Genomic DNA, 24,523 nt, shown 5'->3' with positions numbered 1-24,523 from the left:
TGGTGGAGATACAATCTCTGTGACAAAGGGTGTGGTATCACGAATTGAGGTTTGATTTCATGAAATTGTGATCATAAGCTTTTAGTATTTTTTTGGTGAATTTTATATTCTTGCTGAGATTGTTTATAGATGATAAATTGCTGACTTAAGTGTTATCAATTTTAAGTTGGTTGAAAATTTTAGAACATGGTGTCTAAATGAGTTTTTTTAATATTAATCACTTTTTTTTTTGCTTCTGTTTCAGGTTAGTATGCTCATGGATCCTCTGATCTGCTTGGTATTCAGATTGATGCTGCAATAAACCCTGGTTGGTAACTCAACCTAGTTTCCTTGCTAGAAAGATAGCATTTTATTTTTTAGATAGTTGGATGTTATTGCACCACTTTCTCTGTCAAGGTACAGATATATTCTTGTAAAAGCATTTTAATGTTGTCAAAGAAACGTACTTGTTTTGCAGGAAACAGTGGTGGTCCTGCCTTCAATGATCGTGGTGAGTGTATTGGTGTGGCATTCCAGATATTCCTTCTGCTAAATCTGCCTTTTATTTTCCCTACTTTATCTATTCCAAACTTTTCAAAAATCTTTTATAGATTAACTTTGTCCCAGAATAATGTTTAATGGAAATGCATCTGAGTACTGTTTAATGGAAAAGGAGAGTAGGCAGCTGCTTTCCAGGTGTTGTTGTCACCAGTGGAATCTTCTGCAACTCGAGCCATTTCTAGGGTTCCAGATTGGGAGTTTGCTCGGCGCCCGCGCCATACGAGTGCAGTCAAGGTGTTTGCTTTCGATCCTGAGAGAAGGATTTGTAACATAAAACTATGGAAATAATGCTTTTTTTTTTGTTTTTGAAAAAAAAAATATGAAGAACTACTGTTCAAAAGCTGGCATTTTGCTACGAGTGGTTGGCCAATAGCTCAAAGCTTGCCTGAAATAATATCACTCCCTTTCATGTTTTGCCACTACTGTTACCTTTGAAATGCAAAAATAGTATCAGTACTATCACTCATTTGCAAATTGCCAGAGTTTTTTTTAGTATCATCTTAATTTGACTATCTTGCAGGTTAAGAGTTGATCATGAGAAAATTTTGATAATGTGTTAAAGGGAGCATCAGTAGAAGATGGTAGGAGTATTGCAGTTCTTTGATTTCGATCAAACCAGCTCCTCCCGTAAGTTGCTAACACTCAATCGACACAATAGTGGTGAGATTGCATCTTGCAAGATGTAAATAATGTACATGGACCTCTAACTTTCTTTTAAGTTAGAACTCAAGAAAACATATACAAACCTTCAACTTTGTTGCTCGAGTTAAATTATTGAAGATTCCTTCGGTCATATTTTACTATCATAATTCCTTATCTTACTGCCTTCACAGGTCTTGAACCTCCTAGAAATAGCTTAGAGGTTCCTCCTATGAATACTTATCATAATTTTCAACTGGTTCATGAAGACATTCAAGTAAGTTGTTGGGTTTATGAATTGTTCTTCAGAGTATTCATGGCTTCTTTAGGCAAGCATTTCACTGATTTAGCAATAAGAGAACCAAAATTACTATCATTTGTGTATATCTGAACGTACATGCTTCTGGTTATGTTCTTGATTTGGTACTTGAGATTTTTCTTCGTCGATTTATGTGAATCTTCTTGTGGGGATTTAACAAGAACCGAGAACAAAAATTGATTCCCTTTTTATATTCACATGATTTCAGTGCTCAAGTTACTATAAAGAGGACATTTGCCAACAATCTCACACCAAAAAATTGATTGCTGTTGAAAGGCTCCACAGAACAAAGGATCAGCATAATAGACCTAGTGTTGTGGCTCGATTAATGGGAATGGAGTCACTGCCTTCAGACACCAAGCCTACTATACATCAATTCATCAATAAGTCTCTATCAACTTTGGGAGATGTGATCTCTGATCTTGCCTCCAAGAACCCACATATTCCATATAGGTTCCTTCTAATGCTCATAGTCATATGCTTCTATTTTACTATCTAAACTAGTTTGAATTTTTCATTGTACTAAAGGAGAGATGTATTTTGCAGGAACTCTAAGCTAACACATTTGCTCCAGAGCTCTCTAGGTGAGAAAAAACCTTAAGAATAGTAAACAATCAAACTCCACAAGATGTGATTATAACTTTATACTTAGTCGGAACTTTTTTTTAGGCTGTGTCCCTTATTGCCACTCAATTCCGAAGCAATCTCTCAAAGTGCCTTGTCTTAACCAATAGGTAATTGTTCATGTAATTGATATTCGACATTGCATTTCTTAGAATTGTCATTGCGGTCGAGGACAAATAGAGAGTATTTTGAATACATCACTGATGCTAAGTTGGGAGATCCTTCAATTCACTACAAATAGAGAGTATTCGTGGAGATTGTGATGAGATTTGGGTTGACAATGAGAATTTTTAGTTTGGTAACTTTATTTATGATTTATATATATGACTATTTACTTTATTTTGGTAACTTCATGAAGCTAATGATGGTGGACTTCTTGCCACTATCATGGCTGCTGGTTTCAAAGGTATTGGTATCATAATCCACTAAATATGCACTATTGTTATTTTCTTGTGAGAAGGTCAATAATTTATCTATCAGGTGAGCTTAACCGGTTTCAACCTGGAGTGAGAATGGAGATATTTCGGCTTGATGCTTGGTATTTCAAGGAAGATCTATTGATAAACCCTACTAATTACATAGTGAAAGGGCTTAATCGTAGGTGTTGTCTACCATAAATTATTCTTCGTTGTATGCAGGTTAATTAGAATCTCAACCTCGATACTTTTTTATTTCTGTGCTATCTGTGTTCCTTGACATACACCATGGTGTTACAAATCTTTATTGGTCCTTTTTTGTTCACCAATAGGTGTCAGTTTCTCTTGCTATAATGGGCAATTTAAAAGATCATCGTGATGCACTTGTAGAATTAGTTGCTTCTTCGGAATATGGAATCCTTCATTTGTTTAGTCATCACCAGTTACAGGTATTACCCTCCGCATTCTACGTGAATGAACAAATCATCATAGTTTGAGTTCTACACCGTGAAAATTGATTTGAACTGTTCTTGAGTATCACTACCAGCTCCCCAACAAAACATGCGACAAAAGAAATTAACTGGGCATATATTTTTCAGGAATTTTTATTAATTGAAAGGGAATGCTCATTACACACAATGGAGTACGAAGAAGAGTTGTCTGTCATTAATTCTCAACAAGAATGATGGTAATTTTTGGTAAGCTTTGACTCCCTAGTTATAATGTCTTTCATTATCTATGTTTCAAAATTCTGCACATATTTGCTAGATTTTTACTGGTTTAATTTTTTTTGATTGATTGACATTTCTTTGAATTGTTTCTGATGTGTTCAAATGATATGTTGTCCAAGTTATCTAGTTTAACTTTATTGCTATTACTTAAATTCAAAATTCTTAGCTGTTTGTGCATAATTAAACAAGTGTTATTCCAATTCCACCCTCTTTTACTCATGTTTCACAAAAACATAAAATCTTTAGTCATATCATTATAGTTGGCAGGACTTTCTGATGAGAGGTTGGAAATCTCTTTTTTCAATTTTCAAAAAGAAGTACCAAGAATACGTTCATTGGCACTTCTCAAGTACTGATTAATTAAAAAGGACCCCAGTTAAGAGAGTTGGATCGTGGAGCTGATATCATTGTTGCTACACCAGGATGTTTGAATGATATTCTGAATATGAAAAGATTGAACCTCCATCAAGTACTGATTAATTAAATTGCAACTATGAGAAAATTTTGTTGCAATAATTTCTGGTTTGGAATATATTAAGTTCCCAGGAATGATAAATCTATCACTATATGATGTGGTTGAGATAAATGATGAATGTGTCTCCTTTTAAGCATTCAAATTAGTCATCTTGTTACCTGGTTCTCTTACTACTTTTTCAACTATGATTTTTGGTCTTGATTTACAAATATATTATTTATGTGTTTTTACAGTTTACAAATCTCAAGTACTCCAGAGTTGAAATTGATGAAGTGTGGTTCAAGTGGGATGAATGCATGCTAGATTACATTTGAAGTGCGGTTCTACCTTGATGTGTTAAAAGAATGTTCTACCTTGATTTTGATATCTATTAGCTAGATTTTGATATAAAAAGAATGTTTGGGTATTTTATGGATATTGTTATAAGAAGATTATTTATATAATTTGTGAATATTTATGTATTTTATGGATATTATTGAATGAAGAATATTTGTATAATTTATGAAATTTGTGTATTTTTTTTTTGTTATTGTCGGTTTTTCATTGTTTTGGAAATCAAATTTGTGCTATAAAAAAAAATATACATATTACATCGGTTTTCCACCGCTGCAAAATCGGTGTTATTAACTAATATTACATCGGTCATTTACCGCTGCCAAAACTGGTGTTATTAACATACAATATTACATCAGTTTTACACCGTTGATGAAACGGTGTCGTTAAGTGATACTACACCGGTTAATAACCGATTTGAAGATCGGTGTCGTTAAGTGATACTACACCGGTTTTAACCCGATGTCTAGAATGGTAGACTTTTAACATCGGCTTCATAGACATCGGTCGAAAATGAAATAGACACCGGTGGAAAATCGATGTCTATGAAGGTTTTTGTTGTAGTGTATATAAATGTGTAATGAATTAATTGTGAGAAGCGAGGCTCTGAAGGGAAAGCTCTGAAGGGAAAGCTTTCAAAGCAATTGAGGCTGCGAACGAGCTAGAAGAGAAAAATTGTGATAAAACAGGTATTCTGTTTTTTTTTTTTTTATCTCAAGAGCATTTCTACAAGTAGATTAAAGATTTATTTATCTTCCGGTATCGGTTGCTTAAATTTCTAATAAATGAATTAAACAATTCAAATAGATATGATCAAGTTTCTTTCAAGTTAGTTTTATTTTTTTAAAAAATAAGTAATTATAATTATTAATTTTGTGACAGCTTGAAAATTTGGTAATTACATGAAATAATATGATCAGTCTATTTTTTATTATTGTAATTAGAAAAATCATTCTGTATTATTCCTCTGATATGATTACAAACTAAATATTCAACTTACTTTTGCCGTTTGAAAGTAGAATTAACAATAATTAAAAAAAATTAATTAGTAAGTAAATTTTTAATTTTATTATTATGCAGCTAGTAAGTGAAATGAATTTATTAGTATTTAATATTAATTAAGAAAATTTTAATATGTAATTTTAAACTTGAGATTTTCCATGAGAGATTTTTTAATTTAGTAATATTAAATATTATATTTGAGGTATGTGAAAATATATAGTGTTTGTATCTATGTAGTTTTTATATTAGATTTGTATTATAACTGTTGTATAGGTTTTTGCTTTTTTTTAAGTATTATTAAGCATAATGTAATTAGTACATTTAGTTTATTATTAAATAAAATTTTGATGTGTTTAAAATAACCTTATCTTGACAATAAATTTGAATTTTAAACTAATGAAAAATATTAATTTAAGAGATGTGAAAATAAAAAATAATTTTTTTCATTAATTTAATTAAAAAAACGTGTTATGATATTTTTTTTGTTGAGAATTTTTTTATGTTTATAAATTATAGTTTATTTAAAATTTGGTGTAGCATTAATTATTTATTGTAGAATGACTTCAAGAATAAAAGTCCTTGTTAGCTATGAAGGTAGGATAGTTGAGGGTGAGCACGGTGCAGATTATGAAGGAGGGTCGCATCGGGTAGTGTTTTTGCAAGAGAGCTTTGGGTATAGTGACCTTGTTGAGTCCATAAGCCAGAAATTGGAGCTCCGATCAGATGATATTATATCTGATATAATATATAGATTGTCTTGTATGTCAGATGGAGTCATCCATTATTATTGTATGGAAGTCAAAGATGGTGATGATATACGTGCCCTTGTTGATAGTATTGTTGTTGTTGAAAGTACAAGTTATCCTCAGCTATATGTGAAAACTAGAAAATATCGAGTTAAGGGTAGGAGAACTGTATGTATTCAGGAGCCAGAGCTGGGTGGTAGACGAAGTTTTTGTGATCGTAGTTTGGGTCTTTTGCATGAACCTGTTATGCAAAGTGGTAGGCATAGTGTATATGCTCCTACTTCAGAACTAATTGGTGATCCTTTTATACTGCCTAGTCGTCACAGTGTATGTGCTCCAAGTTCTCAACCATTTGGAGATTCAACTCTACAATGTGACCGACGAAGTGTGTATGTTCTGAATCATGCATTGTCTGAAGCTCCATTCGAACCAAGTCTCGGCGCAAGTATTTATGATGAGGCTGGTCCATCACATGAAGTTATGGAGTCTTTTCGTGTATTGAGCCATTCAGATGTCCCACTACCTGAGAGCATTGACATACCGATAGCAACAAATGATTGTCAGTCCAATCCTTCAGAAGAGGAAGATAGTGATGGGCTACTCGGTCAAGACGATTGTGAGGAAGAGGCAATGATCGAAGTGCCTGAAGAATTTCAGTTTACTGTAGGAGCCAACTACCCTGTTTCAGCAGATTGGATCAGATCAGTGAGTAACACAGTTGGAATGGTAGTTGGTACAGAATTTGATACAACATTGGAGTTTCAAGAGAAGGAAGATGTAATTAATGCAGTTAAATAGTATTCCTTGAATTGCAGTCGAGAATATGAAGTTGTTGAGTCAAGTTCGCATGTTTGGTCAGTCGTATGTAGGAACACTAAATATGGGTGTAGTTGGCAGTTACGTGCAGCAAGGCTAAAGAAACTTGGTGGAGGATGGGGCATAACACGATATAAAGGTCCACACACATGTGTTGCGAGGGCTATATCGCTTGATCACAGACAATTGGACTCAAACTTTATATGCAACTGCATATTGGAAGGGGTGAAGAAAGATCCATCCAAGTCAGTTGGAAGTATTATCGTTGAAATTCACAATTGCTTGCATTTCAAACCCTCCTATAGGAAAGCATGGGAAGCTAAACAGAAGGCTATTGCCAGAATTTGGGGTGATTGGGATGAATCATACCAACGTCTACCACATTTCTTTGCAGCTATGCAACAGACAAATCCTGGAAGTGTTGTATGGTGGGCATTCGATGATCACACTCATGTCAGGCATCGTGCAGTTGAATTCAACAAAAAAATTTTGCGTCGACTATTTTGGTCATTCAAACCAGCTATCGATAGTATCAAGTTCACAAAGCCAGTGATCCAAATTGATGGAATTTCCTTTATGGTAAGTATAAACATTCACTCCTAATTGCAACAACCATTGATGGAGATAACTCTGTGATTCCACTGGCTTATGCGCTGGTAGAGTCTGAGAATGTGGACAGTTGGGGATGGTTCATGGCGCTCCTTCGAACGCATGTAATAAGGTGTGATGGTATATGTGTCATTTCAGATAGACATATTGGAATTATGCAGACAATGAATAACCGATATCTCGGTTGGGATGAAACTCATGCAAAACATCGCTATTGCCTCCGTCATGTGGCCAGCAATTTTTACACTTCAAAAATGTTGGACTCAAGAATTTACTCATAAAGGCTGGTACGGTTACAAAACTTCGCAATGCTATTAATACTTATGCATACATGTTTTATATACAACATCTAACCGATGTTACATTATAGGGAGGACGTGTCAAGTAAGAAAGTGTGAGTGAGTTTTGGAGCGGGTAAAAGAGAGGAATGATGAGGCATGGAACTGGATTACATCGCTCCCAATAGAAAAATGGTCAATGTCCCATGATGGGGGTCATAGATATGGGAATGCGAATACAAATGTAGCTGAGTGCGTCAATTCAGTTTTGAAAGATGCACGTCGTTTACCTGTTGCTGCCCTTATCGAGCACACATTTTATAACATGTCAAGTACTTTGATAACAGAAGAAATGTGTACTCTGATCAGATGACCAATGACAAAGTGTACACTTCGCAGTGCCTCAAATTGCTTGATAGATGTTTGAAAGTTGCGTAAACCCATCAGGTAACCTCTTTCAATCGTGAAGATGGAGTTTTTGAAGTGAAGACTGGATACTCCCGTGAAATGCGAAAAGGAGGTAATAAGCAAATGATACATCTTTGCCTTCAACATTATAGTTGTGGAAAATTTCAGAGGACGACGATACCTTGTTTGCATGCAATAGCAGCATGTATGGAAACTAGAAAAGATTATTTTATCTATATAGATGCTGTGTATTTATTGTCAACTACGATCAAATGCTATAGAAGTATTTTTCATCCCTTGGGTAATGAGGCCTATTTGCCAATTATGGAAGGTGATGATGGTCGATGCCTAATACCTGACCCAGACACGAAGAGAAAAAAGGGTAAGCCAGCGGGAAGAAGGAGAAATGAGATGGACGTTGGACCATCCACAAGCGGAGTGCAACATTGTTGACGGTGTGGGCAACCTGGACATAATAGAAAAACTTGTCCACATGCTTAATTCTTTTTGTTCGTGTGTAACTTCAAATATTTTATAACTTTGTAAGACATGTGTTTTTTAATTAACTTTGTAAGACATTATTGATATTATGTATGGCGTACTTATATTGACAAAGATTATGTGCGTAAGTATGATATAATATTTGATATACATATATTCATTTGTATATGTGTATAGATATGGACCACAGGCCTGGACGTGCCGATTACCTTAGACATCCAGGTCCAGTTGATGGCGAGTTATTACATCTTCAGACGTTGCATAGATCCGAAACAGTATGGGATAATGTGGTAATAAAATAAATTATGTCGTTAATTTCTTTGTCATTGTATTTGTGCACATATATTATGGTTATGATAAAATTAATTTGTTGTACAATGTTTCTTCAGGTTAGAGCAAGTCGCGGTGAGTCATATGACGCCAATTACCTTGAACCTTTGCTTGTGAAGCGAACCAGTCTACATCAAAATGAGTATAATATTCAAAATGATCATTTTATTTATTGGATGAGCGTAGCGGGATTCTTAGGGGTTTTCCAGGTTGGATATTGTCGTATTGATGGAGCACGTATTACTGCTCTTCTTGAGAGATGGAGGCCGGAAACACATTCATTTCACATGTCCGAAGGAGAGATGACAGTAACTTTGCAAGATGTTGCAGTTCTGTTGGGTCTACCTATTAATGGGTCAGCGATATCTGGTAGAGCGAATGTTGACATATATGACTATTGTTTAAGGTTCCTTGATCAAGTTCTACACCCCTCTAATATGAAGTCGAGACATCTTTCAATTGGGTGGCTGGCTAAAACTTTTGATCTAACGAAACTTCCCACCAATGCAACCGACGAAACTATACAATGTTATGTTCGTGCCACTATATTGCGAATGATAGGTGGTGATCTGATGGGCTCTAAAACAGAGGGTTATGTGCACAGCATGTTCTTTCAATTTGTTGAGGATTTACATCGCATGCAAGAGTATAGTTGAGGTAGCGCCTGCCTTGCATACTTATACCGCAATTTGTGTAATGCCATTGACCTATATATTAGTCAGATATCGGGTCCCTTATTACTTCTACAGCTATGGGCATGGGAGCGATTCACTCAAAGTCGTCCTATTATTAGGGGTGGGATAGAACACACACCCATGCTTCCGCTCGGGACTAGGTGCAATAGTTATTTGTTCATATTATTTCAGATTAAAGTATTATATGCTCATTCACTTGATAAAATTATGATTTCAGGTGGGCAGGTAAGAAAGAAGCGCGGCAATCACCGCGATTCACTTTGCAGGGATGGAGATATGAATTCGATGTTCAAACACACCACCAGGTAAGATCTTTGTTATTTTAACTTTTGTCGTTTACAATGTTAGCTATATTAATGTAAAGACTAATTGTTATGACCTTATGTAGATCTCTTGGGAGCCATATGCTCAATTTATTCACCAGTTAGATCTGATTTGTCTATCCGGGCAGGACATTTGGACGGCTCGAGCGCCCTTGATATGCTTCAATGTCGTCGAATGGTATTATCCAGATAAGGTACGACGGCAATTCAGCTGGCTCCAGTTTATTCCTGTTCCTCCTTTTCGTCATTGTGGTTATCATTCAACCAGTCAAAAGGGAAAGTATGAGGTTGATTGGAGAGTTGAATAGACAAAAGAGATTAACATCTGGAATAACCGCCAACAATTTGTGGTTCATAGTAATACTAGTTTATTGACCCAACACTATCATAGTCAATATGGAGACTGGTACAGGCGAGTAACGCGAAGATTTATGACAATCGAGGGGGCCACTCATGTAAGAAGTGTAAGATATCACCAAATTCTCTAATTGTTTCATAAATTAATATTCAATTGCACTTTAACAACCATTATATTTATTTTTTTTTCTTCTTCTGCTAGATTGATACTCACGAGAGAGCATGGATCTCATCATGCTCAAATAATGCTCCGATCGGACGACAGCATAACCTGATGGCTGGGGCTATTCTTGGAGCTTTTGGAGAGCAGCGAAGATACATGGACTACCCAAGTGAATATATCATTCAGGATGATATGCATATTCCTGATTATGGGTTCACTCCTACCGCTAATGCACCATCAGGTAGAGGTCCGAGAACTCGTCAACCAAGGAAAAGGTATGTCGATCCTCCTCGTATGAGCTGTGATACTATTTCTGAACCGCCCGTCTGGAGAGATCTATCAATGCAAGTTGGCTCATCTTCATTCACACAAGCCCGAACAAGTTTTGGTGGTTATCCCACATCAGGTGGGTTTGACCACTACTCTGATCCCCAATCATCTTCAGAGCCATTTTGGGGTCCATCATCGTTGCCAACCGATAGAGATTTTGGCCACCCGACCACTTTAGAATTTTCAATATTTGAATCGGGCTCTCATTTTCAGGGTAGTTTGGGACCTGATTATTTTACTCCTTCTACAAATATTTTTGCTCCATTTCAAATGGAACGCATGTCCACAATGTCTAACCTCCAATCAATAGATATATCTAGTATGCGTTCCCATTTATCTGAAGCTAATGATGATGATCCACAAGAGGGCAATCATGCGGATGACGAAGAGGCTGGAAATGATGCACATAACGACGCTATAGTCCAACAATCACATGAGCGGAATACGGGTGGTAGAATTCCTTTTCTTAGACGATTCCTTCCACACCAAAATCGTCAACGTCCGAGATGTGGTACCGATTGAATATAATTTGTAGCATATTTGATAAATGTTTTTATATTTAGACGTGACAATCTTTCTACCAATAATATCAATGTCGATTTTCCTTATATTTAGATGTAATAATCTTAAATATATTTGCTAAATCTCATAATATCTTTTATTTTCAGTTTATTGAAATTATTTTCTAATATAACTTATAATATATTTAATAAATATAAATATAATTTATTATTATTATTTAAACATATGTTAATAAAACAAATTATCTTTGTAAAATAAATTATAAAAAATATTACGAATTTGAATTATTTTTTAAAAAATAAAACTTATGTCATACAGAAAACAATTTATTATACGTGGATGTTCGCTGTCTCATTTGTCAAGAGAATACGTGGAGAAAACAATTTATCATACAGAAAACAATTTGGCAAGAGAAAGCGGTGGCCAAGCTTTGTTAAAAAATAAAACTTAAGTAAATGAAAATGAAACAATTGGTAAAAAAAATTTAAAAAAAAAAGTTATCGGGATTTAAATCCCGGTTATTAGAAGGTTCCGGGATTTAAATCCCAGAATATAAGGAAATAAATATAAAATAATAAGTACCGGGATTTAAATCCCGGATATAAATTCATCTCACCTAGATTTGTAAAAAGTTTTAATCTTACCTATTTTTGTAATAACTTTACTGTTTATACCTATTTTAAAAAATTTCCTCAAATTCTCTCATGCGTATTGTGGACATTCAGTAAATGAATTTAAGATTATTCAAACATATAATATACATTCAAATAGTAAATCTATATTTATCAAAAAATAGTAAAACCATAAGGCAATTGCCTTAAGACATCTCTCAAAATCTTATAGGAAGAACTTTCTGCCAGAATTGTGATGAGATGAACAGTGATGTTCTACTAGAATCTTTTGCCTCTTGATGGAATTCTTTGCCAAAGCAAAAGATACAACGAAGATAATACTAGCTCTTCTTCTACTAGAGATGGATACAAACTGAGTTTGCTGGAATCTCCTACTTCTGTAACCACATCCGCAAGGAGTCCACAACAGCCTTAGCATCGGATTCAGAATAGTACACACTGAAGAAAAAGATGTGAAGCCAACTATCTCTGTTGGAAACTCCTATGTTCGCAACCACGTCGGAAGAGGAACTTTTGAGGTAGGGATGGAGAAGGAATTCCTTGCTAGAGCAGAACCACTTCGGCAAGGAAACCCTAGATCGACGCTGCCTTTTCCTTGAACCGAGAAATGTGGGAACTCACTACCATGTTGGAGTAGAGCCTTGGTAAAGGGCACTGAGAAGAGGTCGCCGCCGCTCATAGGAGTTTTCGGAGTTGTTACCATCCGTCGCCGCTTGGAGAAAATTGCGAGAAGAAGGACTTTTGGGGGCATCAGGCGTGCAGAAGAAGAAGACGCGAACAATAGTAATGAAGAAAAGAAACCCAAGTCGTTCTTCACTGAACTGCCTTTCCCCTTTTAAGCTTCCCCTCGAACAGGCCCTATTGAACCAATCTCCTTTTAAAACCTCCATTGAATCAGTTCAAACTAGATTTAAGTCTTAAACCCAACCAAATTAGTATTTAGGTTTTCTTCTTAGGCTTTTGAAATTGGGCTTTGTACGAGGCTTTGAATTTAGGCTCTTCTACTTTAATCCAACAATTGAAATAAATCATGATTTGATCAAACCGGTGTTCCTCCTCCCAATTGTTGTCTCCCTCAATTCCTGCAAAATGTAATATAATCAAATAATATCTAAAATATTCATAAAATATACAAGAATTGAAATGGAGACTAACAAAGATTCAAACTCATGAAACACACTAAAAATATAATGTTGGATACATAAAAGGATAGAAACACAAAGTTATAACAATAAAATAAAGTGTCCAAATGTCAGTTATTAGTCCTTTCTTTTTCTTTGCTTTTGAGCTTTGGACAATCATCCTTGATATGCCCTTCTTTATAGTTGTAGCACCAAACCTTTCATTTTCTCCGAATAAGGTTCTTAGCCTGTGACTTATGAAAATTGTTAGATTTAAAAAATCTTTTGAATTTTCTTACAATGTACGCTTTTTCATTTTTGTCGAGTGAAGAGTATGACTCTGATTTGTCCTTCTTGTTGGCTTTCAATGTCAAGTTATGACTTGAGTCTTTTTCTTTTCTTGTGCTTGTACATCTAGACTCGTGTAATTCTAATGTAGAAAATAAATCATATAAAGTACTTACCTCTAGATCCTTTGAGATGTAGTAGACATCTACTATTGAAGTCCACTCTGGAGTTCTAGGAAAGACATTAAGTGCATAATGAATTGAGTCTCAATTTGTTACCGATTACTGAGGTTGATAAGTCTGGTGATTAACTCCTTGATATTCATGTGTAATTGAGCCAGCATCTCTCCTTTATCCAGTCGAAGGTTTGTTAACTGACTTCAAGGATGTCCCATCTATTGGCACAGTGGTGCCAGCAAGAGGGGGGTGAATTGCTTATGTGAAAATCAAACAAGTCTTTCCCAATATTTCAACTCGGATTAGTAATAGTAACACAATTATAATAAAAATAAATGAACAACTTTAAATAAAAGAGGCAAAAGAGTTACTTGATTACAACCTAGGTGGTTGTTAATCCAAGGCAAATAAAAGCACTAAAAAAGTCTCCTTTGGTGAAGCCGGAGAAGCCTCTTACACTCGTTGAATACTCAAAAAGTTGCTATGAAATGAATACTAGAGTTGATGATGATTCCTAGGTCCAATGGTCTTTTTATAACTCCTGGAAAAAGTTATCCGCGTCTTGAAGACGCCTCCAAAGAGGTCTAAGGAGCCTTCCATCGGATAGAGTTTATCCACCGAGGAGAAAACTTTATCCTAGGCTAACGGCTAGCAAAGGCGCCTTCAAAGTTTAGAAGGCGTCTTCGTGCTATTCATCGAATGTGTCTTCCAGCCATAGAAGGCGCCTTCCATAGGGAAACTTAGCTCAAAGTTGATCTCTTCACGTAGTTCTTCGTATAGGTGATTCTCCGGCTAACCAGAGTTGAGCTCACTCGAACCCAACTTCGACCTTCTCCATGAGAAGGCTTCCTTTTCTACTTCTCATCCCTTGAATGTCGTGCATGTTCTTCTCATCCACAGGTGTACTCTTCCGTAGCATCTAGTCCTTCAGATGCACCGAGCCCGTCGACTCCCTTCCTGTGTCATCCTTCTCACTAGCTGCGTTTTCCACTCTACTTCTTATGTTCCTAAGCTCTTGCACACTTAGACATAAGGATTAAACACAATAGGATCTAACTGAACTTGGTTGACCACATCAAAACTACCCTGGGGTACTAACAATCTCCTCCTTTTTAATGTGCATCAACCCAAGTTCAAGTTATGATTAAAAATATAGTGAAATAATATAGTAAAGCAATGAATTAAATAAGTTATTTACAAAAATAGATACAAGGATAAAAATTATGGGAATTATCCTAACTCCCCCTTAATCCCTCTTAACTTTTACTTATTTCTTCTCCTTTGATCACATCAAAAAAATTAGGAAAAAAAATATAGAAAGATAAAATAAACTGTTAGAAAAATTTGGAAAACTTTTCAAGGGGTACATTACAACGATTACCAGTAAGCTAATATATTTCAAAAAAAATTTCAGATAGTATAAAAAAAAATCTATTTGTAGATTAAATCATCAGATAGCATAAAAAAAATTTCAACTCAAAATACAAATCGAAATTAAAAAAAAAATATTTTTCTAATTGAGAAAAAAAATTAGAGTTTAATCTAAAAATATTTTAGAACCCAATATAGGTTCCTGCCTACTGGATTTACTAAAAATTTGGGAGATACATAATTTTTAGGAATTTTCTTAATTTGTCTCTGGTGATTTCTAATGTACCAATTGATTCCACCATAATTTCTAAATTTTAGTTAAATGTAGTTGGAATATGCATGATAATTTTTCAATTGCTCTATTTATGTTTTCAATTTTCATTTCCTAATTTAAATTATCAAATAATTCTAGTGGACATGCATTGGCTAATTGTCTTTTCAAATTTATATTTTATTTTTCTAATTTGTATATATTTTTAGAAAGTATTTTGATAAATTCAAAAGATTGCTTGGGAGATAATGCACGTACCTCACTTACCTCGAGTTCTGATGCTCCCCCTCATCGCATCTTTCCTCTAATGTTCCTCCCCCTTCATTGATGCTCATCTCAGAGTTGCTTTCATCTTCTCCTTGGTGGTCTACCATTAGAGTTAGTCTAGTGTAAGCTTCAATCTCAGACCCGAAGGATGAAGATTTATCCCATGTGGCTTTCAAGATCTTGTGCTTCAATTTTATTGGTCTGTTGCCCTTGTCTTTTTCCTTCTTCTTTAGTTTAGGGCAGTCGTCCTTGATGTGCCCCTTCTTCTTGGTAGTTGTAACACTGAATCTTTCTTTTGCTCTGAAAGTACTTTTTCACTTGTGACTAATTAAATTTACTAGATTTAATGAACTTACTAAATTTTCTTACTAATAGGGTTGCTACATCTTTGTCAATTGATTCTTTGGAGTCTGGATGTGGTTCGTCTTTCTGGTTAGCCTTTAGAGCTATATTGTGGGTTGTCTTTTCTTCTTTATTTCGTAAGCCTACACATTTTGATTCGTTAAGTTCAAAAGTGAAAAATGGATTTTCTAATGAACTAACTTCGAGATCTTTAAATATATAAAATGAGTCGACTATAGATGTCCATTCGGGTGTCCTAGGAAATGTATTTAAAGCGTACCTTAATGAATCTCGATTCATTACCTTTTATCCGAGATTCATGAGTCCGGTGATGAGTTCTTTATCCTCGAGTGCAGATGTGTGACTGTTTCGCTTTCTTCCACTTGGAGGTTCATCAATTGATTCCGGAGCAAGTCTCGTCTAGCGAGCTTTGCTTCAGAGATTCCTTCGTGTAGCTTCAGGAACTTCTCCCAATGTTCCTTTGCTGATTCATAATCTCCGATCTGATTGACTTCCTAGGGTGGAAGTACTCTGTGCATGCACGCGATCTTTCAAATATTCTATTTCTATTTTTATTTTGTCGAGATCTTCTAATCGACAATATATAGCTAAGGTTGATTTTAACTCTTTATTTTCTTTTTCTAACTTACAGTAATGTTTTGCTAATATTTTTATGAACTGAAATACCTGACTTACCTTGTCGATCCCGTAATTTGAAGCTCCCCCTGAAGTGCTACTTTCATCCAATGTCGTTCCCCCTTTATCGATGCTTTCGATACTCATTTCGGACGAGCTTGCTTTGTCTTTGTCTTCTTGGTGACTTGCCGCTAGCGCAAGTCTGGCAACGGCTTCTATCTCCGATTCGGATGATGTTTCGTCTCACATCGCCTTTAGATTTCTATACTTGTTGGTTTGAGCTGGGTTCTTATTCTTTTCCTTGCCCTTGTCCTTGTCCTTGCTCTTCAATTTTGGGTAGTTATCTTTCATGTGCCCTTCTTTATTGTACTAGTAGCATCTTACTTTTCTTTTTCTTCTTGTACCCTGCACTTGATTAAATTTTTTAGTTTTAAATAACTTTTTAAATTTTCTTACCATGAGTGTTGTTTCATTATCATCGAGAGAAGATTCAAAATTTTATTTGTCCATTTTTACCTTTAAGGCAATGTTGTGTTTTGGCTCCTTCTTCAGATCTGCACATTTTATTTCATGGACTTCAAATGTTAAAAATAATTCTTCTAAAGTACTTAATTCTAGATCCTTAGATATATAATAAGCATCTACTAATGATGCATATTCAGTAGCCTTAGGAAATGCGTTAAGCGCGTACCTTAGCAAATCTCAGTTGCTTACCTTTTCTCCTTGATTCGTGAGTCCAGTGATAAATTCCTTTATTCTTGAGGAAGGTGTGCAACGGTTTCTCCTTCTTATAATTTGATGTTGCTGATATGGTTCCTAAGCAGATCCCGTGTCGTGAGTTTTACCTTAAAGGTTCCTTAGTATAGTTCCAGGAATTTCTCCCAAAGCTCCTTAGCAGACTTGTAAGCTCCGATCTGGTTGACTTCTTGTGGCGGTAAGACGCTCAGCAGATGGAACTCTACTTTACCGTTTGTCATGAAGTCGGCTTGCTCCTTCTTCATCCATTGGTATTTTTCTTTACTCTCAGGTGCTACAAAACTAATTTTATTATTAAAAGTAAATTGAAGTCTATCTTAAAGAATACCTCCATCTTTTTCTTCCTTCTCACGAATTCCCCCTCAAACTTCAGTGGGTTTATGCTCGGTCTAGCCATATCTTGTGCTTTGTTCGGCGGTTAGTCCTCCTGAAGCTATTGGACTCTGATACCACTTGTTGATCCTTTGGTGACTGGCTAGAGGGGGTGAATAGCCTGCACAATAAAAATAAACAAAGTCCCTTCTTGAACTTTATAGCTTTAATCAAACAAACACTTGCATAAAAAGAAATTAATTAATTAAAGAAAGAAAAGAGGTACAAAAGAAGTTACTTACTTTGCAATCAGGGGATTGCTAATCCAAGAAAGTTAAAGTTCACTAAACAATCTCTTTCAAGTGGAGAAATCTCTTACAGTAGTTGAAGCACTCAATTACAGAACAAAACTAACGAGGAATCAATTACAAGTGTTGTTCTGACCTTCTAGGACAAGGGCTTTATTTATAGCCCTGGTCGGGGAGCTTGGAAGTATTCCAGGCGCCTAAAGGGGGATAAACTTTTATCCCCGTCGCAACGGGGCTCGCCACATCACGTTTGGATAGTTTTTTTGGTCCGGGCGCCTAGACCAGTTCCGGGCGCCAGGACTGTGCTAAACCCGCATCTGCGGCAATGCCGAAACAAGGCGGCCCCGGGGGTCCCGATCTTCCGCTCGCATTTGTCCGGATCTTCCACTCCGATTCCACTCGCTTGGGTGATTTCAGCCATTCGGAATAGGTGTCACCTAACTCATTTTCCGGCCTTCTCGAGCAACCTTCCGCTCTGGCTTCTCGTCCCTCGAAAATGTCGCACGCCTCCTTCTCGTTCACCCTCGTACTCTTTTTTAGCACCTTGTATCTCAGACGCACTGACCCCGTTGGCTCTCTCCCATGTCATCTTTCTCGCTAGCTGTGTATTTCTCTCAACTTCCTATGCTCTTAAGTTCTTGAACACTTAGACACAGGGGTTAAATATCAACAGCACCTAACCCGACTTGGTTGATAACATCAAAACTACCTTGGGGGTACTAACAGAGCAGTCCCCACTAGTCTCGGACCAGCTTATTGATGCCTCCATCTACCTCGTTTGAGGTGGAGCAGTCTCCACTTGTCACAGACCAGCTTTTTGATGCCTAGATATCCCCCGTTCGAGGTCGAGCAGTTGCTACTAGTCTTGGAGTAGCTTATTAATGTCTCTATCTCCCCTGTTCGAAGTCGAGCAGTCTCCACTAATCTTGGACCAGCTTATTGAAGACTTCATCTCTCTCGTTCGAGGTCGAGCTGTCACCACTGGTTTCAGACCAGTTTATTCAATCCTCCATCTCCTCCGTTCGGGGTTGAGCAGTCTCCACTGGTCTCTCACCAACTGATAGATGCCTCCATCTCCCCCATTTAGGGTCAAGCAGTCTCCACTGGTCTCAGACCAGCTTATTGAAGCCTCATCTCCGCTGTTCAGGGTCAAGTAGTCTCCATTTGTCTCGGATCAGCTTATTGAAGACTCTATATCCCCTGTTCAAAGTCGAGCAGTCACCACTGGTCTTGGACCAACTTATTGAAGCCTCTATCTCCCTTGTTCAGTGTCCAACAGTCTCCACTAGTCTCAGACCAGCTTACTGATGCCTCCATCTCCCCCATTCAGAGTCGAGCAATCTCCACTGGTCTCAGACTAACTTATTAAAGACTCCATCTCACCCGTTCGGGGTCGAGCAACCTCCACTGGTCCCAGACCAGCTTATCGAATCCTCCACCTGCCTCATTTGGGGTCAAGTTATCTTTACTGGTCTCGAACAAGAGTATCTCTACCAGTATCAGACCAGAGTATCACGATCAATTTTGGACCGAAGCATCATCACTGGTCTCAGACTAGAGTATTCCACAGGCTCGGCTCACAGGTTTCATTCTTGTTCTCCTTCGATTTTACGATCTACGCTCCCACTCGGTTCTCAGGTTCCATGCCCGCTCGGCTCACGAGTTTCATTCTTGTCTGCCTTTGATTTCATGGGCTATGCTCCTGCTCAGTTCTCGGGTTCCATGCTCACTCGGCTCACAAGTTTCGTTCTCGTTCGCCTTCGATTTCACAGGCTACACTCTTGCTCAGTTCTCGGGTTCCATGCTTGCTCGGCTCATAGGTTTCGTTCTCATCCACCTTCGATTTCACGGGCTATGCTCCTACTCAATTCTCAGGTTCTATGCTCTCTTGGCCCACAGGTTTCATTCTCGTTCGCCTTCGATTTCACGGGCTACGCTCCCGTTCAATTCTAGGGTTCCATGCTCGCTCAGTCCACGGGTTTCATTCTCGTTCACCTTTGATTTCATGAACTACGCTCCCACTCAGTTCTTGGGTCCAGCATCCATTCAGTCACCTGCTTGGCATTTGCCCAGTTGCCATCTCAGCATTCGTCCGCTCGGCATTTGCTCAATCGCCTGCTTGGCTTTTGCTCGACACTGTTTTTCACCGTCGGTCGGCACTTATTTTTCTCGTCGCTCTGCCAGGCGCTCGCTGTTCAGTTAGTACTTGTCTCGCTCATTTCTTCATTGGTACTTGACTACACTCGTTCAGTACCCTTTTTTATCGCTCGCTCATCACTATCGCCGTTTGATTTGCATCGCTACTGTCACTTGGTCGACATCGCTTCTGTTGCTTGGTCGGCATCATCATAGATATGGGCTTGACATGACACGATGAACCAAGCGATTTGACTCTGTTTTCGGGAGTGATTCAGCCTTTGCAATAGACTTTCTACTCAGTCGGACTCACTCCTCCTTCGACTAGACTTAAAAGGGAGGCTTGTGGTACAGATGTATTGCGTGGGGTCAGAAAGAATAAAGAGAAGGAGGCAAGGTCATTTTGGTCTTTTCACATATTGAGGGTTTGAGTTTTTAAGGGAGCCAGCGCAAGAGAGGAAGAGGAGGGGGGGTGGGGGGGGGGACGCTGGAGGATAACGCTGCCACCTCCCTTGTCACCCATCGACCGCTAGTTACCTTCAACGTTGTTCGTCTTCGTGGTTAGCCGCCTTCTCCCTCATAGACATAGTCTCTTTTCTTCCTCTCGCGCACGTTGCCACCGTCACCGCGCCGTCTCCCCTCTCACAAGTGGCCTCTTAGCTCCACAACTGCCTTTCATGGTCGTCGACGGCCACCCTCGACCCACTCCAGTGTTGTGGCCGTCGTCATTCCACTCCATGACAGTAACTTTCGTGCCACAGGCGGTTGTTGCCTTCGTCCCACAACTGGCCACCGCCTTCACGCCATAGCCGGCCACCGCGCTCCCCTCCTTTCTGGTGTCCACAGTCGCTCATTGGCGGCCTCTCCGTCGCAGCGACTAGCCACCATCTCCGGTCATGATGCCCCGGCCTCCTCAATCTACTGACTTCGTCAGCTATGCTGTTTCTCACTCTACCATGGCCTTCGTACCTTCCGTATTGCAGATGACATCACTGTTGTCAAATCTGACCATTCGACACCTTGCCTGCAGATGTAACACATATTTGATCTCCGACTGCCACTGCAATCCTCTCTCAGGGTCGATCCAGCCCTCGATCTGTGCTGTCATATACTTTTGACGCGAACCAGCCTTCCCTCTGAGTCACCGCTGTCATGCACCTCATTATTGTGTTCCGGTCTTCGCGCCACTGTTACTACCTCACGGGTTATGAGCCGATATGTGATGTTCCGATTTTCGTGCCACTATTGTGTTTCAACCTTTGTGCCACTGTCATATTCTAGTTTCTTGCTGCAGCCGGCTCTATGCTATCAGATCCTACTCCTCATCCGGTTCACATTCATCTATTTTATTCATCTATTTTTTTGAGTCACGACGACTCGATCAGCGTCACTACCAACTCCTTAGTCTACCAAAGAGCGTCTCCTAAGCCAGGATACGTCACCGTACTAATTCTTCATTCATTTCATTATTCTACTATTTAGCCTGCTTCTTATATATTTGTGGGATCCGTTTTGAACATCGAGATGTCAGAGACCGGGGACACCCGATCGCTGTCTACAGGTAAGTTAATCAAAGATCTTTTGATGACTTAAATAATATAGAAAATAGTTCAACATACCCTTCCCATCCGAGGCATGATGACTCAGTTAATATTCTAACTACATGATTCTGATTATTCCATCTTCTAAGTTTATAGAGGGCGGGATCAATAGATCTGAATGAATTTGATCTTAGCCTTAGTCCTTGATTTCAATATAAAATTTATTCAAATCCACTAGTATAAAAATATTTTTTATATAAAAAACACTGTAAAATATCCTCTTTATAGATACTAGTTGAACTCACCGATTTGATCAAAATTACGTACGACACTGATTTACCATTGAGATATATATGTGTTGATGTATTTACTGTCATGTACTAAAGAGGATAGGTGGATAAATACAATACAATACACACATGCAGATATACATACGTATAAGCATGCATCCGCACAGATGCTTTATTCTAGATCACCATAACCAAGCCAGATAGCTAGATAGATAGCACAAGAGAACATAAACACTTAATTATGGATTAGCTGCCGATCAACCACCGATCGGCCGGCCACCAGTTATTGGCTCAACTATTCGTTCCACGGCGCCGGTCTCTCGTACCATATGTCCTTTTCCTTATCGTACACCATCCCTTTGTTTTTCTTTACCCACCACCCCTCGATCACTTTATGCTCAGCCTTCAAATGCCCCACTGACCTGTTCACCAGCGGCAGCTTCTTCTTCACTTCATCGGAGTTGTTGTCGAATCGTGTGCTCCATCCGGTCAGGGTGTGTAGAATCACTAGCAGCGCGTGCAACTGAGTGATTTTCCCACGCAGTTGATCTCCTTCGTAGTCTCCCATACTCTTCAAGAACGTCGATTCCTCAGAATTAATGTGCAAAATTTTACCGGTGTCGACGTAGCCATCACACGGCGGCCAATAGGCGACAATGTCCTTAATATTGTTGATTCTTAAAACTTTTGTCTTCGGCAGTTTTTCCAAGGCGTCATTGAACGCCTGGTTCCCGACTCTGGGGGAATCAAACGCCACAGCGCATACCTGAATACGATCATTGCCGTTGATCTCGGACAGCCCGCTGTTCGCTATATCAAAAGCGCTGACTATGGCGAGGGAGCCGCCGAGGCTGTGGCCGACGCAGATGATGGACGGATTCTGATCTTTGTACAAATCCACGTACTCTTTTATCACAGCTTTTAACTTCTCCTGTGCGCTGGGAATCTGTTCGATTGTATTTTTCGTGGTGTAGATGTCTCTCCAGCCTTTCATGATCTTGACATCGCCCTCGTCGCCGAATGGCACGAGAAAAATGTCCAAGTCCTCCAACCATTCCAGCGGTCGGCTCGTGCCGCGCCACGCGACGTAGATCTCACGGCGGCCAGTTCTTTCGTAGAGGTCGTCGCTGGAGACGGCGACGTAGCCCATCCAGTTGGTCTCGTACGCCAAACCAAATGGGAGGACTATGGTGGTGTAGAGGTAGCCGTCGACGTTGGACAATACGTCGACTACGTAATCCACGGTTTCCTTGAAGAAAACTTGGCGGAGGATGCTGTCAGGAGAGTAGCGGCACTTGCCGAGGTACTTGGACTGACTATCGTAAATGAAGGAGTCTTCGGCGATCTGGCAGAAGCTGCCACACCGGAGGAGGTGCTCGCGGAGGGCGGGGAGGAGCGGGGATAGTTGGCCGGACCAGTTGTTGGATCCGAGGAGCTCCTCCCATGAGGGCGTCGCCGTTGCAGCAGCACAACCAATTTTCTCCATGCTTATTTGACTACTTAAATGGAAACTGTTGCTATTGTAAATTGAGCGAGGAGGCATGGCCACGCATTTATAGCTAGCCAGTGGACGAGCCGTTCTATCTATGGACGAATAGGCCATTTTTAATTTTGTTATGTGATTATGGTTGGATCGTAATTAATGATGGTATTTTTTTTTTGTTTATTTTTTCATCTAAATTGTAATTTGATCGGGACATATAGTCGAAGGCTGCCCTCCACTCGGAGCCTATAGCCCGACAAATCTGCCCACGGTTGGTAGCGTTCGGATCCGGCCACCTACGATACAAACTACAGTCTAGATAGAAAGATAAATATCACAACTAATTATACAATATCCGACTAATTACAATAGATAGGATCTAAACTCGAATGCCACGCATCGGTCAAATGCGACTGATCATGAAAAAGATATATATATATATATATATTTAAAAGAGAAAGAGGTATTCTACCGTACTTCTCAAAAAGTATCCTATTAAATACTTAATAAAAATTATTAAAAATTAATAAAAAAATATTTCTTAATATAATTAAAATTATAATAATATTATCTTAGCATTTATTTAATTAAATTTTATAATATTATAATAAAATCTGATAAATTAGAGAAAAATCTTCAATCACAATATTAACGTTACATGCAATCCCATATCCAAAAAATTTTATTTACACTCCCTACATAAAGTTTTATTTACTTCAATTCTCTCATGTAAATATCATTACCTAATTGTCTCTCAAATTTTTTTAAATACAAAAAGTTCAAAAATGATCATATTTCCTCTTAAATTCAGTATTTTTAACTAGAATTGAGTATATTTTCAATCAAAATTATTCCTCATATTTTTTTAGGTATAAAAAGTCCAAAAATTGATATAATTGCTATTAAATTCAGCACTTTAAATTAGAATCGAGTATATTTTCTGTCAAATTAAGCGCGACTTTCTAATTGTCTCTCAAATTTTTTAGGTACAAAAAATCGAAAAATAAGTATAATTACTCTTACATTTAGCATTTTAAATCAAAATCGAGTATATGTTCTATCAAAATTGCCCCTCATATTTTTTAAGTATAAAAAGTATAAAAATAGATATAATTCATGTTAAATTCAGTACTTTAAACTGGAATCGAGTATAAATTGAGTACAACTTTTTTCTACTTAATATAATTACTCATACATTCAGTACCATTTAAAGAAAATGTAGTATATTTTTCATCCAATTGAGCACTATTTAAAAAAAATCTAGTATATTTTTCATCCAATTGAGGTGAAAAAAGAGTCATGCACAATTTTATATAAAAAAATATATACTAAATTCTAATTTAATATGCTAAATTTAAGAAGAATTATACTTATTTTTTAACTTTTTATACCTAAAAATATCAAGGGTAATTAGGTAAATTAGTATATATTATATT

At 37.8% G+C, this 24,523-nt stretch overlaps 1 protein-coding gene and 1 long non-coding RNA gene across 2 annotated transcripts; one reads left to right on the top strand and one right to left on the bottom strand.

The window, feature by feature from the left end:
• Window positions 1–1,180: 1,180 nt before the first annotated feature.
• Window positions 1,181–1,863, top strand: LOC122010418. Its single transcript, XR_006119886.1, has 3 exons — window positions 1,181–1,200; window positions 1,374–1,456; window positions 1,707–1,863. It is a non-coding gene; the product is annotated as an uncharacterized LOC122010418 (long non-coding RNA).
• Window positions 1,864–21,899: 20,036 nt separating this feature from the next.
• On the bottom strand, window positions 21,900–23,090 carry LOC122004122 (phospholipase A1-II 5-like). Its single transcript, XM_042559055.1, has one exon. It carries the CDS (start codon window positions 23,088–23,090, stop codon window positions 21,900–21,902), a length of 1,191 nt encoding a protein of 396 aa, XP_042414989.1.
• Window positions 23,091–24,523: the final 1,433 nt, after the last annotated feature.

The sequence above is a fragment of the Zingiber officinale genome, chromosome 1A, assembly GCF_018446385.1.
Source record: "Zingiber officinale cultivar Zhangliang chromosome 1A, Zo_v1.1, whole genome shotgun sequence".
Taxonomy (NCBI): Eukaryota; Viridiplantae; Streptophyta; class Magnoliopsida; order Zingiberales; family Zingiberaceae; genus Zingiber; species Zingiber officinale.
The sequence above is the reverse complement of the archived record's forward strand: the minus strand, read 5'-3'. Positions and strand labels throughout refer to the sequence as shown.

Coding starts and splice junctions, on each gene's coding strand:
- LOC122004122 (XM_042559055.1), bottom strand. CDS start 23,090: ATGGAGAAAATTGGTTGTGCTGCTGCAACGGCGACGCCCTCATGGGAG.